The following is a 15,278-nucleotide window of genomic DNA, read 5'->3' as shown; positions in this document are numbered from 1 at the left end:
TAAAATGTAATCTATTCCTGTGATGACACAGTCTTCAGTGTCACAATGATCCTTCTGATATGCTGATTTGGTGCTTAGTTATTATTGTCGCTCAAATATTAGTGATTTTTTTCCAATATTTTTATGGGGGTTTTTTTTTTTCAGGATTCTCTGATGAATATCAAATTTACAAGAACATAAATTATTAAAAACATAAATCTTTTGTAACATTTCAAATATCTTTACTGATACTTTTGATGAATTTAATGCATCTTTGCTGGAAAAAAAAGTTTTTTTTTTTATCTAAATCACTAAATCATTTGTGTATTACTAAAAACTTTTGTGTATTAGTGTATTACAGTTTATTATTATTACGCTGCTCCATAGTGAAAGCATATTAAGACATTAAGATTATACACTGAACCTGTCAGTCACGCAAAGGTGTGTGTGTATAGAGTGGTTGCTGAAGTTATTGTATACTGGAGTTATTCCAAGTCATCAGCAACAATAACATATAACGTACCTGATGACGCCAGTGCACATAAACCCAACCTGTGTCTATTTACCCAGAATAATAAAGCAAACCATTCAGATTTACCAGAAACTTTACCAGAATTACACTCGCCCCCAATACTCTCACTCTCTCACCCACCCACGTCTCTATCTCTATTTCACACACACCTGCAAAACCAATACTAAACAACTGTGAATTTATTTTCTTTTTGGCCGTTAGAGGCGTGGAAGTGGAACTGGTGAAACTCCACGCTTACAAGGTTGTTTGTATGCATGTACAAACCCCCTTTGCACGTGTGATGATTATGACTGCATATGATAATTTTATGACTATGATATTGTTTGTGTGTGGGTGGATGTGGGTGTATATACAGGTAGTTTCACCTAATATGTGTGACAGCCTGTTTTTCTGTGATTAATTAGCGAAACAATAGAGGATGGTGTCATTTCACTCGTTATTGCAAATAGAAAACGCCTTTGCCAAAATATTTTCAGGCAAAAAATGAGTAATGGAGAAGATATGGAAACTCTGTGCTTTCATTTGGTTTACGCTATCAAATAAATAAAAGTAAAAACTAAACACTCTTGAAATGAGTTATCAAACTTTACACCTTCTATGAGCCCAAAATAGAATGCTAATTTTTTTTTTAGAATGTTATTTAAAGCATGATCTCATGAAAGTCATGATGTCATCATAGACTCATCTCTTCCAGCCAATGAGAATTATCTCATGATGTCATGGAGGATGGAGCATTGTTCACTTATCTTATCACATTCAGGGCTTTGTGAAGAATAAAACTGCGTTTGTCAAGAACCAATAACAATACCACAGAATAGTCTCAACACATATTTAGAAACATATCAAGAATATTCAATAATAACTGTTTTTTAAGTAATATTTCAAGCATTTGTAGTTTCACTTCACGTAGCTGTATTTTTTTAAGTTTACAAATGGACTCCATTTAAATCTCTGAATAATTTGTACAATTTAGACATATTTATACGCAGGCCTGAATGCACACACACATATATACACAAGTACATACAGAGGTGTACCACATATGAAACCAAACACCCACTTTATTTTTTACTGCTAAACCTGCACACAGTGGAATGTTCTGTTGAAACGTACAAAAACCCCCAAGGCAGAGATGAGGTTGGAAAAAATCAGAGCTGAAAGAAGAAAACGAGAACGCCAGAAAAAAGAGAGCCAACATGACTGTATTGACTTATCCATCATATTTTAATATTTACTTGTACTTACTTAAATCTACATTACACATATTGTTTCAAGGAGCTTTACAGAAACTCTTGTATAGAAAGTTATGACATTTTGATTTAACATTAAATGATTTTATTATTATTATTTTAATGAAATAGACTGTTGTTAAAGCGGAAGCAGACACTAAAATCAATACCAATAATGTCTTACAATGAGCAAAAAGGTTGTGATATTCTCATGTTGGCACTCACTGTAAAAAAAAAATTGTTGTTTCAACTTAAAATAATTTGTTATTTTGACCCCGCTGACTTAAAAATGTTAGTTAAGTCAACTAAAATATTCCAGTTTTCCCTTAAATTAACATTGAGTAACTTAAAATTTCAAGTTGACTAAACTAAAAATTTGAAAAAAAAATTTTTTTTACATTGCTGTTTTTATCAGTAGTTTAAACTATTGTTTAAATACGGTGATTTTGAACACTATTTAAAAGAGTGCCCTAAAGTTTAATAAAGTTTATTTAATTCTAGCTGATTTGGACAATATAGTGAGACATATGGATGACCACATAGATAGATAGATCTATCTAAAGTGACTTCATAGTTGTTTCACAGCAACACGTGGTTTATTAAAATGATGAATTGCACCCACATCATTATCGCCTAAGAGGGTTGGGTGGCAAAGTGTTTATATGTTTATAAACCCTGCCAAGTAACTTCATATTATCTCTGCATTTTAAAACTTCTAGTTTGCCAGGTGTTGAATTTACGAGAATCATTAACAATATGCGTCATACAAATGGAATTAGATACAAAACGCTTTCAGTTGTCCTCATTTAATGACTATAAGGAAATTAACTCTGGTTTACAAAATCATTTCTGTTTTGTATGTAAGCTTGTTTCTGTCACATGATAAAAAATTTAATTGCATTTTTATATCACAATAATAACTTTTCTCACAATTCTGAGTCTACATCTCAATTCATACTTGTATTCTGAGGGGAAAAAGTCGGAATTGAGCTATATACACTCACATTTACTAATTGTGAAATAAAAAATAAAATTTTTACTTTTAATTTTATGGTGGAAAAAACAAGAGATGGAAGATGTCAGAATTCAGAGAAAAAGTCAGAATTGCAAGATGTAAACTTGGAATTGCATTGTTTATATAGGCCTATGACTTTTCCCCTCAGAATTATGAGTACATATCTTGCAATTGTGACCAAAAATTGTGAAACAAAACAAGAATTGTGAGATAATTATTTTTTATCCTGTGGGTGAAACTGGTTTCCACAGTTTTGTGTAAATATGTTAAGGGTTTTTGTTTATGTATGTATGTATTTATTTATTTAATTATTTAGGGGTTTTATTTTATTATTACTACTACATTTTTGACTGTTTTCAGTGGTTAAGCAAACATTATAGGTGCTTTACAAACTTTCCTCTTGGTTTAAAATGTTCTACAAGCATTCTATTTATATTCTTCTGAGCTTCTCAACTTTCTGTTCACAGCTTCTCTTTAGGATAGATACAACATCAGTGGGTTGCTCTTGGCAAAAATAAAAAACAAGTTAAAATGTTCTTTCTGTCACATGCAGGTATGTCTACAAACGGTTAAACAGGCAGTTATGACAGGGAGAGAGCTGGGAATGACAGCTGATATTTATTCGTTTCAAATATTTTACAAAGAGACAGCTCTTATTTCATGTCTATTGCTACGCGTGGCCAAGACCTGACCAAAACCCTTCCCTCAAGCAACACTTACCCTTTAAAACATTATTGAAAACACCTATGATGAAGCCTGGACCACACCCAAAACTGTTTCTGAAGAATAAGAACCTCCTGGGAAGACAAGTGGTGGGGGAAGTCTCCGTCAACAAGTGGGGGGGGGGGACAAACAGACTCTTCATATTATTGACTGTTCAGTGCTAGTAATAAGAGGGCATTTTGGTTTTTCATTCTGTTCAGGATTTTCTAACTTTTTTCAGTTTAGTTTGAGATGGAACATTCGTTTTGTGACAGTAAGAGTATGGGGTATAAGTATGACGAGTAAGGTATGTATTTGCATATTGTAGCATACCCATACAAGCACACACACACACTGATGGACAGCCTGAGGACTGTTCATAATATAGCTAACTTGTCATTCATATGTCGTGTTCAGCAGTGGCAGACGTGTATCTGTACCTGTATATGTATATATAAATAATGCATTTGACTTCATCTTCTCCAAAAAAATATTGTACTTAAATATATTAAAACTCTTTAACAGTATTTGTACCTTGTTTTAAATTAACAGTGTCTAATCTTAGCAAAGAACGCTGACACGCTAAAAACAAAAAAAAAAGAATTAGAAGGAAGTAAGTTGATAGTGTTCATTGACAGTAATAGTATTTACTCTCTTGGTTTCCAAAGAATTGCGAGTTTATATGTCACAATACTGTCTGTATAACATGCAATTGTGAGTTATAAAGTCAAAAATATGAAATATAAGCTTGCAATTGTAAGAATGTTTTATTTTTTAAGAAAAAGAATTTGTAATATTGTAACAAAACTTTTTTCCTCATAATTGGACTTTATAACTGACAACTGCGAATTTATATCTCACAATACCGAGAAAAGAAGTGAGAATTGCATGATATATACTCACAATTGCGTGCAAATAAGAGTTGCAAGATACAAACTTGCAATTGCGAGAGATTCGTAATTCTCCAAATTTTTCTTGCAATTCTGTTTTTTTTTTACTGTCACTAAATAAAAAATTAAACAGTAGCCTAATTGCGACTTTTTACAGCGAGTCTACAGTTGGCCTGTATCTCGCAATTCTGAGAATTCTCGGAATTGTGAGAAAAAAGTACGAATTGTGAGATATAAAGTCGCTTCTATAGTTACCTTTATTGTCATCTGTGGTTGAAACATAAAATTGCTTGACATTAGCAGAGTAAGCTTTTTATGTCAGTAGTATTTTGGTACTGCTCTTCAGCATGGATTAATCTGACGGTTTGGTCAGGGTTTAGTCCTCTTCTGGTGTTTACAGACAGGACATTAAAAATGGAATTGTGAGATTATAAACTCACAGTTGCTAGAAATTGTGTCAAGCAGCCTAAAATTTGAATTCTGAGAAAGAAAGGCAGAATCAGAAGATAAATGGTCAGTTCTGAGTTTGCATCTCGTAATTGGGTTTTTGTTTTTGCCACAAAATAAAAAAATTAAAAGGCAATTGTGACTTTTTATTTCAGAGTTCTGACTTTTTCTCCACAGAAGTTTACAGAATATCTCGCAATTCTGCATTCATATCTCACAGGTCTGAGAATTCTAAGAAGTGTGAGAAAAAGTCATGATGACCTTTTTTTTCCATGGAAACAAGCTTCCATACAAAAAGTGAATGATGTATATAATGCAGCTTATTGTGAAATACAACCCGATAGCTCAAAATGTAATTTTATATTATAGGCTTAATATAGTCAATAGTTATATGGCAAGAAGACAAATGTGATTTTATGCACTCATTCAATACTAAAATATAATTCATCTTTAACCAGAAAACTTCTGTATTTGAATTTCCAAATGACTATGGCAGAATTAAAATAATGTACTGCTTTTATAAAGTGGAGTAATCATTTAAAAATCCACTTCTAAGAAAAAAAATATTATCAAAGTTAATACAAAAAATACAGCTCATTCTTTCATGTACATATGACACCCTTCCTGAGACACACTTTTAAAACCCTCTGTTCGCACATGCTCCTGTCCCTGGCGGCAGAATATCTCACAGAAATCTTTCATTCCTGAGGTGTGATTGGAAACCGAAGTCTAAGTACAGTTATTGCACAAACAGCCACATTTACATCACTGTGAACTGTATCTTCATTGTATACACTGCATACATTCAAATGAACTCATCACAGTCCCCAGCACAAACATTTAATGAAGCTATACACACAGTAAGAAAAACAAGAAAGAGTCTTTCATCATCTGGTTGCCATGGCCAATCACAATAACAGAGCAAAAACAATAGAAAAGTGTGTGAGGGAGGTGACTTAAAGTTAAAGATTTAGGTTGCATCCCAATAGTTCAAAACCCAAGTGACCACCACTATGCTCCTGTAGTGGAAATGTGTACTGTCAGAGCCTGTAAATTAAGATAGATTCCTATTATACACCATGTACAAGCATGAAACTGATACATAGGCAGATTATGCCAGTGTTACTATAAGCACATGCCTACATTAATCCAAATTGTGTGTCATGTAACACCTGTTATTCAACTCATATCTGGATGAGTGAATTTCACTCGAGGCATGAAGGTTACTATGGGCACAACGTGTACTAAACATAATGAGTCCGTTGAATCAGGTAGGCATTGATGAAAAAAGTGATCTTTTATTTTCACAAACAAAAAAGGCCAGCAATGAGAGAAAATAAAATAACTTATAGCCTAATATTTTCAAAATATTTTCTTGTGAAATGAAATCAAATATAACTAAATACACTACTCTTGAAATGATTTTGGGTTTATTTCAAATAAATACTGTTCTTTTGAACGTTCGATTCATGAAAGAATGCTGAAAAATGCATCACGGTTTCCACAAAAAGCAAGCAGCACAACAACATTCAACAGTGACAATAATAAGAAATGTTTATTGAGAACCAAATCAGCATATTAGAATGATTTCTGAAGGATCATGTGACACTGAAGACTGGAGTAATGAGTAAGCTTTGCATCGCGAGGATAAATGAAATTTTAAAATATTTCGAAAACACTTGTTTTAAATTGTATACAGTGGTGGCCAAAATTCAGATCTGAAAAAATTGTCAATTTTTGCCTCCAAAACATGATTTCATTTCATAATGTTCATGAAACATGCAGATGCTTGCTCTGAGCACAACGGATTAATATCAGATGAAGTGAGTAGTACTGTTTTTAGTCCTCTTTTAATATTTGGCATCTCCACCTTTTGAGCAATTACAGCAGCACAGGTCTCTGGCATAGTGTCAATACATTTCCTGAGAACTTCAACACTAATGTTATCCCATGCCTTCTGCAACTCATGCCAAAGGCTCTCCTTTGAAAGTACAATAGATCTGTCCATTTCCAACTCGCCCCAAATTTACTCGACGGGGTTGAGGTCTGGACTTTGAGGGGGTCAGTCCATCATTTTCAATGCTCCAGCAGATTCCTTCCGTCGCAGGTAGTTCCACCAAAAGGTAAACGATTAATTGCATCCAAAATAAAAGTTTTTGTTTACATATATGTATGTGCACTTAGTTTATTTATTATGTATATATAAATACACACACATACAGTATATATATTGAAAATATTTACACGTATATATTTATATTACTATATTTTATTATTTAAATATAAACATATTTAATACATAAACAATGTATTTTTCTTAAATATATACATGCATGTGTTTGTATTTATATATACATGTACATACTCATATATTATGTAAACAAAAACTGTTATTTTGGATGCGATAATCATTTGACAGCACTAATTCATATTCATTAATTCACCCAATTTATCAATTGTTTGTTTTACTTCATTCAAAATACCTATTAGAATTTATCGAAATTCTGCATTTAGAAAATGAACATTTAGAAACCTGTCACTTAGAACTGCTTTTGTGAGACATGATTTAGAAATGTTTTTTCTTGATCAAAACCAAAATGCAGTACAAATTTATTTCGAATAGAAAGGAATCAGATGAAACTAGATTAACAGGCTCTATTATGACACCACACCCTGAGATTTTTGCATAAACTAGGTGTGGTGTCTAATAACATAAGCAGTAGAGCAACAAACTAAAGCATCGTGCACTAACTAGTTCTTAAAGCATTCCATACAGCTCCTCCTATCAAAAGAAGACATTTGCCTGTGCTCGTTTTACATAGTTTACTTACACTTTCAGTTTTTGTGTCATAAGCTCTACACAAAAAGCTGACGTAAGGAAGCTTTTGAGAATGAACAACCCACGAGGAAAATAAGATTTATGAGGCGTTTTAGTACAATATGTATATATACGTAGTGGTGAAATATTTGCATTTGTATAACCTTCATTCGTCTTTTGCCAGGAACCTTTTGTGTCATTGTTGCAGTAGAAACAACAGATGAACATGAACATTTGGTGTTGGAACCAATGAACTTTGAATTGCATCAGACACAGGAGAATAGAAAAAAAAAAACACTAGACAAAAAGAAGGAAATTAGAAGAAAAGGGAGGGATGGGTCACCCAATGGGTCACTTGCCACATTTCGGATGTGACCTCAATGTCCTGATAGGCTGAAATAAAACCAGGGAGGTTTGGGTGTGCTTATAAGTGTGTGTGTGTGTGTGTGTGTGTGTGTGTTTGTGTGTGTGTTCAAATGCTGTACTGGGCTACATTTCCTCTGTGCACATAGAGTTTAGGCAGGGCAGATTGTTTCCTGTAAGTGTACATGTCTCTCTGCCATCTGTGCTCCAAAAATAAATGTGTCTAGTACATTTTTACTTCTTTTAATGCATTTATTTTAAGCAGGAAACAAATATGAATATGAATGTTTTTCTATTACTATAGTAACACGTAGTTGGCGTGCTGTCCTGGAATGGCCCGAACCCAGAGTATCCCCATAGTGTGGTGAGAACTTCGTGATATTGGTGGAGAAGGGGTGGTGGAGGGATGCTGATAGACCGTCAAATGAGTGGAGGTGTTTCAGCTGTATTTATATCCGTAGATAGCGTGCCACTTGTGATTAATTAGGCTAAGTAGGCTATCTGACGTGCGCCTCCCGAACTTAGTTAATAAAACATCATTGTAAGCTGTGTTTGCCCAGGGAGACCAACTAGCCGCTTATAAAATCTCGACATCACCCCTTCGCAAGCATGTAGACATAAGATAAATACTTGCATCGTTGCTTTGGTGGTTAAAATGAAGCTTTGACAGTTTAGCAAAAGGTTTTAATCAAATTAGCCAAAAAGACAGTGGTGCAGGGTGTGCGATATCGTCTGCGATAATTTCGTAATTGTTGTTTTAAAGATGTGCAATTTGACATTATCAGTATTTTGCCAAAAACCAAACAAAACTATCCTACAGAGTGCTGTCTATTAGACAGTGCATTTAGAGTGCGTTCAGTCTGTTAAAAAGCATTTACAATGATCACAAAATTGAAGATAGGGGCAGAAAATGTATATATTTATATAATTTCATATAGTAAATCAATATCATACGAAGAGTGCCATTTTTTCTCCAAAAATGCAGCATGATTACATCTTGTTTTTTGAACTGTTGTAAAAACAAATCTAGAGAGACTTGCGTTTTAGACACCATATTGCCTGTTTTTGCTCTATTTCGACAACAAAAATAATTCCAAACATAGCCACCATTGCACAGTTTTGTGTCTTTCTTTCCTGAATGAATCGTTTAAATGATTCGGTTCAATCGCAATGACTCACTTGTGACTTGTTGACACCTGCTGGTGTCACATTTAAAGTATACTTTAAATACTTTCACATTTAAAGTATCTTTTGATTTATTTTTTATAATTTCAAACGAGTATTCAATATTTTATGTCTTCTTTATCAAAACATTATTTCTGCATTTGTAACTGCAGGCTAAATGTATTAATGTCCTGCATTAAACAGTGTGTGCAGGTGCATCTCAATAAATTAGACTGTCGTGGAAAAGTTCATTTATTTCAGTAATTCAACTCAAATTGTGAAACTTGTGTATTAAATAAATTCAATGCACACAGACTAAAGTAGTTTAAGTCTCTGGTTATTTTAATTGTGATGATTTAGGCTCACATTTAACAAAAACCTACCAATCTCAACAAATTAGAATACGTCATAAGACCAATATAAAAAAAACTAACATTTTTAGTGAATTGTTGGCCTTCTGGAAAGTATGTTAATTTACTGTATATGTACTCAATACTTGGTAGGGGCACCTTTTGCATGAATTGCTGCCTCAATTCGGCATGGCATGGAGCCAATCAGCCTGTGGCACTGCTCAGGTGTAATGGAAGCCCAGGTTGCTTTGATAGCGGCCTTCAGGTCATCTGCATTGTTGGGTCTGGTGTCTCTCATCTTCCTCTTGAAAATACCCCATAGATTCTCTATGGGATTCAGGTCAGGCGAGTTTGCTGGCCAATCAAGCACAGTAACACCATGGTCATTGAACCAGCTTTTGGTACCTTTGGCAGTGTGGGCAGGTGCCAAGTCCTGCTGGAAAATGAAATCAGCATCTCCATAAAGCTCCATAAAGCAGAAGGAAGCATGAAGTGCTCTAAAATTTCCTGGTAGACGGCTGCGTTGACTTTTAACTTCAGAAAACACAGTGGACCAACACCAGCAGATGACATGGCGGCCCAAATCATCACTGACTGTGGAAACTTCACACTGGACTTCAAGCAACATGGATTCTGTGCCTCTCCACTCTTCCTCCAGACTCTGGGACCTTGATTTCCAAATGAAATGCAAAATTTACTTTCATCTGAAAAAAGGACTTTGGACCACTGAGCAACAGTCCAGTTCTTTTTCTCCCCAGCCCAGGTAAGACGCTTTTGACGTTGTCTCTGGTTCAGAAGTGGCTTGGTAGCTCTTTTCCTGAAGACGTCTGAGCGTGGTGACTCTTGATGCACTGACTCCAGCTTCAGTCCACTCCTTGTGAAGCTCTCACAAGTGTTTGAATCAGCTTTGCTTGACAGTATTCTCAAGCTTGTGGTCATCCCTGTTGCTTGTGCACCTTTTCCTATCCAAATTCTTCCTTCCAGTCAACTTTGCATTTAATATGCTTTGATACAGCACTCTGTAAACAGTCACACCCTTCAGTAATGACCTTCTGTGACTTACCCTCTTTGTGGAGGGGATCAATGTTCGTCTTCTGGATCATTGCCAAGTCAGCAGTCTTCTCCATTATTGTGGTTTCAAAGAACAAGAGATACCCTGAATTTATACTGTAGAGATGGTCATTAATTTAAACTCAAATGTAAATATTCTAATATTTTGAGATACTGATTTTTGACTTTCATGAGCTGTAAGTTCTAATCATCAAAATAAAAAAAATAAAAACTTTTGAAATGTTTTACTTTACATGCAATGAATCTAATATATATGAAAGTTTCACTTTTTGAAATAACTTACAAGAAAAAATGAACTTTTTCACGACATTCTAATTTGAGATGCACCTGTAAATACTATCTAAATTCCACTTCAGATGAGCTTCTGTGTTTCCTCTGCATTGCAAAGATGAATTTTGTTGATACTGATTTAATTTGCCTGGTAACAGCACAAATGTCTTATTATTCTAAATAACTGATTATTTTAATTAAAAACAACTAGTTTGAGATTTATAGGCCTATCCCAGGGGTGTCAAACTCAGTTCCTGGAGGGCCGCAGCCCTGCAGAGTTTAGTTCCAACCCTGCTCCAACACACATACCATGTAGTTTTCAAATAAGCCTAAATGATTAGATTAGCTGGTTCAGATGCGTTTAATTAGGGTTATATCTAAACTGTGCAGGGCTGTGGCCCTCCAGGAACTGAGTTTGACACCCTTGGCCTATCCCATTTTTGCGTCCCTCCCACATTTACATTTATTCATTTAGCTGACGCTTTTATCCAAAGCAACTTACAATTGCTATATATGTCAGAGGTCGCACGCCTCTGGAGCAACTAGGGGTTAAGTGTCTTGCTCAGGGACACATTGGTGTCTCACAGTGGATTCGAACCCGTCTTCATCTGATTTATCATGTCTATCATGTCAACTACACACCAATGCCCTGTCAACCACCCATTCTCACATGATGGTGACTTTTGCACAAGCAAACACATTTTGTTCTAAAAACAGACCAAGACAGGCGTGGCAAAACTACAAATCCCTAATGTTCCCAAGTGGAGAAATAGGTGTGAAAAGTAAAGGAAAGGTGACAAGGAAGCTAAACAACAGAATGATGTCTTTGCCAACAACTAGTCTGATGCCTCTTTTGTGAAAAGAGGTATCAGACTAATTGTGAAATTAAAGACAGGTGAGAAAGTGAGAGTGGGAGGTTGTGTGTGTGTATGCGCTAGCGCAACTGAATTAATTTTAGGTGGTTAAACTGAGCTTAACTGGCACTTGGCAAGCAAAAGACAGTTCATGACAGCTGAGGAATAAGCTCAACATCAGTTTGTTCTTAGTTGACATGATTGAGAAACAAAGGAAAAAATAAATGATATTGCTACACTCACACAGTTCTATTATAGGCCTAAATCAACGCATAAAACAGTCAAGCACTTCCATGCTTTTGGAAGAAGTATCTAAATATGCACCTGTTATTAAGTAATGTGTGCATCTACTGTCTTTTGGCTTTGATCATAGTTAGTGGATTACAATCTTGTGGGCTATTGCACATCACACAGATTCCAGGGCTGAAGTTAAAACACTGCATTTGCAAATGGCTTAAGAAATGTTTGATCAGCACTGATGAATGTTGCTTAACAGTTGATGTCATAATGTCACATGATGACATCCAGTTCACATCCAACACAAACACATCATGACAGCACTTTCTTCAATAGCCTATTACAGGATTCTTGAAAACTTGGTTCAGGCCCAAATGAAAGCATATATACAATATTTTCCAAGTCTACCAATTTATCTTGTCTAAATCAATTTGAACTGAATTATATTAAAATTCTTCAATGTTATTTTTACATTTTAATTAAATGTGATCATACCCAGTAGTTTTTTTTCTTCTTCTGTTGTGCAAAAAACATGCTATTTTGAAGAATGTTGCTAACCAAACAGTTGATGGTAGCCACTGACATCCATAGTATGGAAAAAAATATGGAAGTAAATGGCTACCAAGCATCTAGCAATTCAGTTTATTTTTACTTTTTTTTTTTTTTTCAATTTTCACAAAAAAAAAAGGGGGGCGTTCTGAAGAGCTTAGTTACTGTAATTGGAAGCTTCTGTAGAAACCTGTTCTGTAGAGCGACAAATTGCACTTCTCTGTTTGTCAATCTGATAGGCAAGCCTGGGTTTGGCGGATGCCAGGAGAACTTTACCTGCCTGATTGCATTGTGCCAGCTGTAAAGTTTGGTAAAGGAGAGATAATGGTATGGGGCTGTTCTTCAAGGGTTGTGCTATGTCCCTTACTTAGTGAAAGGGAAATCCTAATGCTTTAGCATACCAAGACATTTTGGAAGTGTTATGCTTCCAGCTTTGTGGGAACTTTATTATTATTCCAGCATGACTATGCCCAAACTCATAAAGCATGATCCATAAAGACGTGGTTGGATGAGTCTGGTGTGGAAGAACTTGACTGGCCTGCACAGAGCCCTGACCTCAACCTCACTGAACACCTTTGGGATGAACTGGAAAGGAGACAAAGAGCCAGAACTTCTTGTCCACCATAAGTATCTCACAAACGCTCCACTGGAATGGACAAACATTCCCACTGAAGAACTGCAAAATCTTATAGAAAGCCTACTCAGAACAGTGGAACCTGTTACAGCTGTGAAGGGGGGTCTAAATCCATATGAATGTCTATGTACTGTTTTTAGAATATCATTAAACATATGGTTTCCCAATACTTTTGTCCATAACTTCATTTGTTCACGTTAAAAAGCAGAATTAGATGCATTATTTTGTTTACGGAACAGCTCATACAGATGCTTTCAGTTCTGAGACAAAAGAAATTTACTTAGTACTTACCTAACTAGTTCTTACTTTAGATCCAGTCAAAACCAGATGCAATGTTATAATGAAACTTAAGTCTGATATAAGAGAACATCTGATTCAGCAGACCAGAGCATTACATGGAACACGACACACACACAACAACTAACACTGTAAAGCAATAAATCCATAACTCGCATTCATTTAAAATGTTTTTTAATGCATATAAGAATAATACTCTCAATAAAAACCAATAAAAATAAAGCACTTCATCAAGAATGATGTTTTAACAGCGTCCCCGTCTTTCCAACACTGGGAAACACAAATGGAATTCTCCAGAAAAGCATATGAGGTCAAAGGGTAAGGACAGATTGTCACGCAAATGATGCAAGCTGATCTGTTTTCCTTCTCATTCACACACACCCCTTTATTTCCATCCGTCAAAACATTTCACACTCAAATACAGAGGTGATGTGACAACTCTTGAACGTGCGTTTAAAACAGACACTCGTGTACAGTGTGTTCAGACAAACACACATCTATGCACCCGACACGTGCAGTTTGTCACAGAAAAAGTCCTAAAATATAATCAGATCTTTGGTTCGTTGAGTACCATATCAACAGCAGTGCAGCCAAGTAGCTAAAATGCCATTATTGGAGACCTCAAAATCCAAATGAACAAACTGGTGGATACTGTGCTTATATATGAAGTTTTGCATTTGTGTGTAACAATGAAAGAGACTGACTATTGTTTGAATAGTTTTAAATGTTATTTCGGGAAAGTGTGAGTGAGGATTTTCTGTTAAGATCAAGTGATTTCTGAGTAAATCAGCTCCATTTGGTCTGAGTCTCAGATGAAAGTATGAAACGCATCTGTTTAATGAAATGCACTCAAATTTGAGCTCCTCTTTGATTTCTGTTAGAACAGAAGATTGTGCAAGTTTGCAGTGTACTGGAGGGTCGTCTTTTTTAGTTTAGATTGCACTGGAATACAATGGTAGATTCCCACATGCATACATGCTCACACACACACACACACACACACACACACACATTCACACAAAGTAAGAACAGGGTGCAAACAACACGCTGCACAGCAAGAGTGCATTTTTCCGTAGCTTTTCGGCGGGCTGTTCAGTGCTTACTGGGGAACAGTCAATCTGATGCCTGAACGCCAATCAAATCTACCTTAGAGGCTATGTTGGGGCCAATGCCATGTTAACAACACCAAAACAACAGCAGGGAGTGTAAAAAGGAGTGTGGATTATAAATGAACTTGTCGGTTCAGAAAGTAAACGTCAGTCACAAACGCCGTAAGAACCAGAAAGGGAAGAAATCTTAGTGATTTTTCTGAGCTGTTTAATGTTTTGATCGTTTAGGTTGTTTGATCAGCTCTGGCGAGATGCTCTAAAAGACACCGTTTCAGATCTTCAAGAAGATCTGAGGTGAAGGATCTTCAGTGCTCTGAAAGCCTACCTGTCCACCTCCATTAAGATGCCATCACCTTAGAGGTGATGCTTACAGGAGGAGCTTGATAGCAGATCTGGTGAGGACTGTTGAGTGTTTATAAAGACTAGACTCTGTATCCTAACTGGCAGAGTTATTGGTTGTTGCTTGTGTTGGTGAAGTTTTCCTGGTCAGGGAAGGAGCTGTTTATACCCAGACTGCTGAGGAGATCTTTGAGTTTGGAGACAGTCTGCTGGAGCTCTGTCCGTTCCTGCTGGAGAGTGTTCACCTCCGACTGTAGCTCAGCCTCTCGATTAACCAGGCCGTCCACACGAGTCTCCAGCCACCTGATCTTAGCGTGGGAAACCTGATGGAAGATGATAATTGTTCAGTCCAAGCCAGATGCAACGTACATATAAAGTCTGAAATATTCAATCACTTTTTGCAATGAAACAATTCACACTATATTTGAT

General features: G+C 35.8%; 1 protein-coding gene across 5 annotated transcripts in view; it reads right to left on the bottom strand.

Annotated features, from left to right (window-relative positions):
- Positions 1-13,560: 13,560 nt before the first annotated feature.
- The window catches only part of tbc1d1 (TBC1 (tre-2/USP6, BUB2, cdc16) domain family, member 1), a 57,057-nt gene continuing 55,339 nt past the window's right edge, over positions 13,561-15,278 (bottom strand). For all 5 annotated transcript variants that reach the window (XM_079422162.1, XM_079422161.1, XM_079422163.1 and 2 more), the window contains one exon: positions 13,561-15,172. In XM_079422162.1, coding sequence (XP_079278288.1) covers positions 14,960-15,172 — 213 coding nt within the window. In that variant the 3' untranslated portion in view covers positions 13,561-14,959. The remainder of the gene's footprint in view (positions 15,173-15,278) is intronic.

This window comes from Barbus barbus (assembly GCF_936440315.1).
Source record: "Barbus barbus genome assembly, chromosome: 7".
Classification (NCBI taxonomy): Eukaryota; Metazoa; Chordata; class Actinopteri; order Cypriniformes; family Cyprinidae; genus Barbus; species Barbus barbus.
The sequence above is the reverse complement of the archived record's forward strand: the minus strand, read 5'-3'. Positions and strand labels throughout refer to the sequence as shown.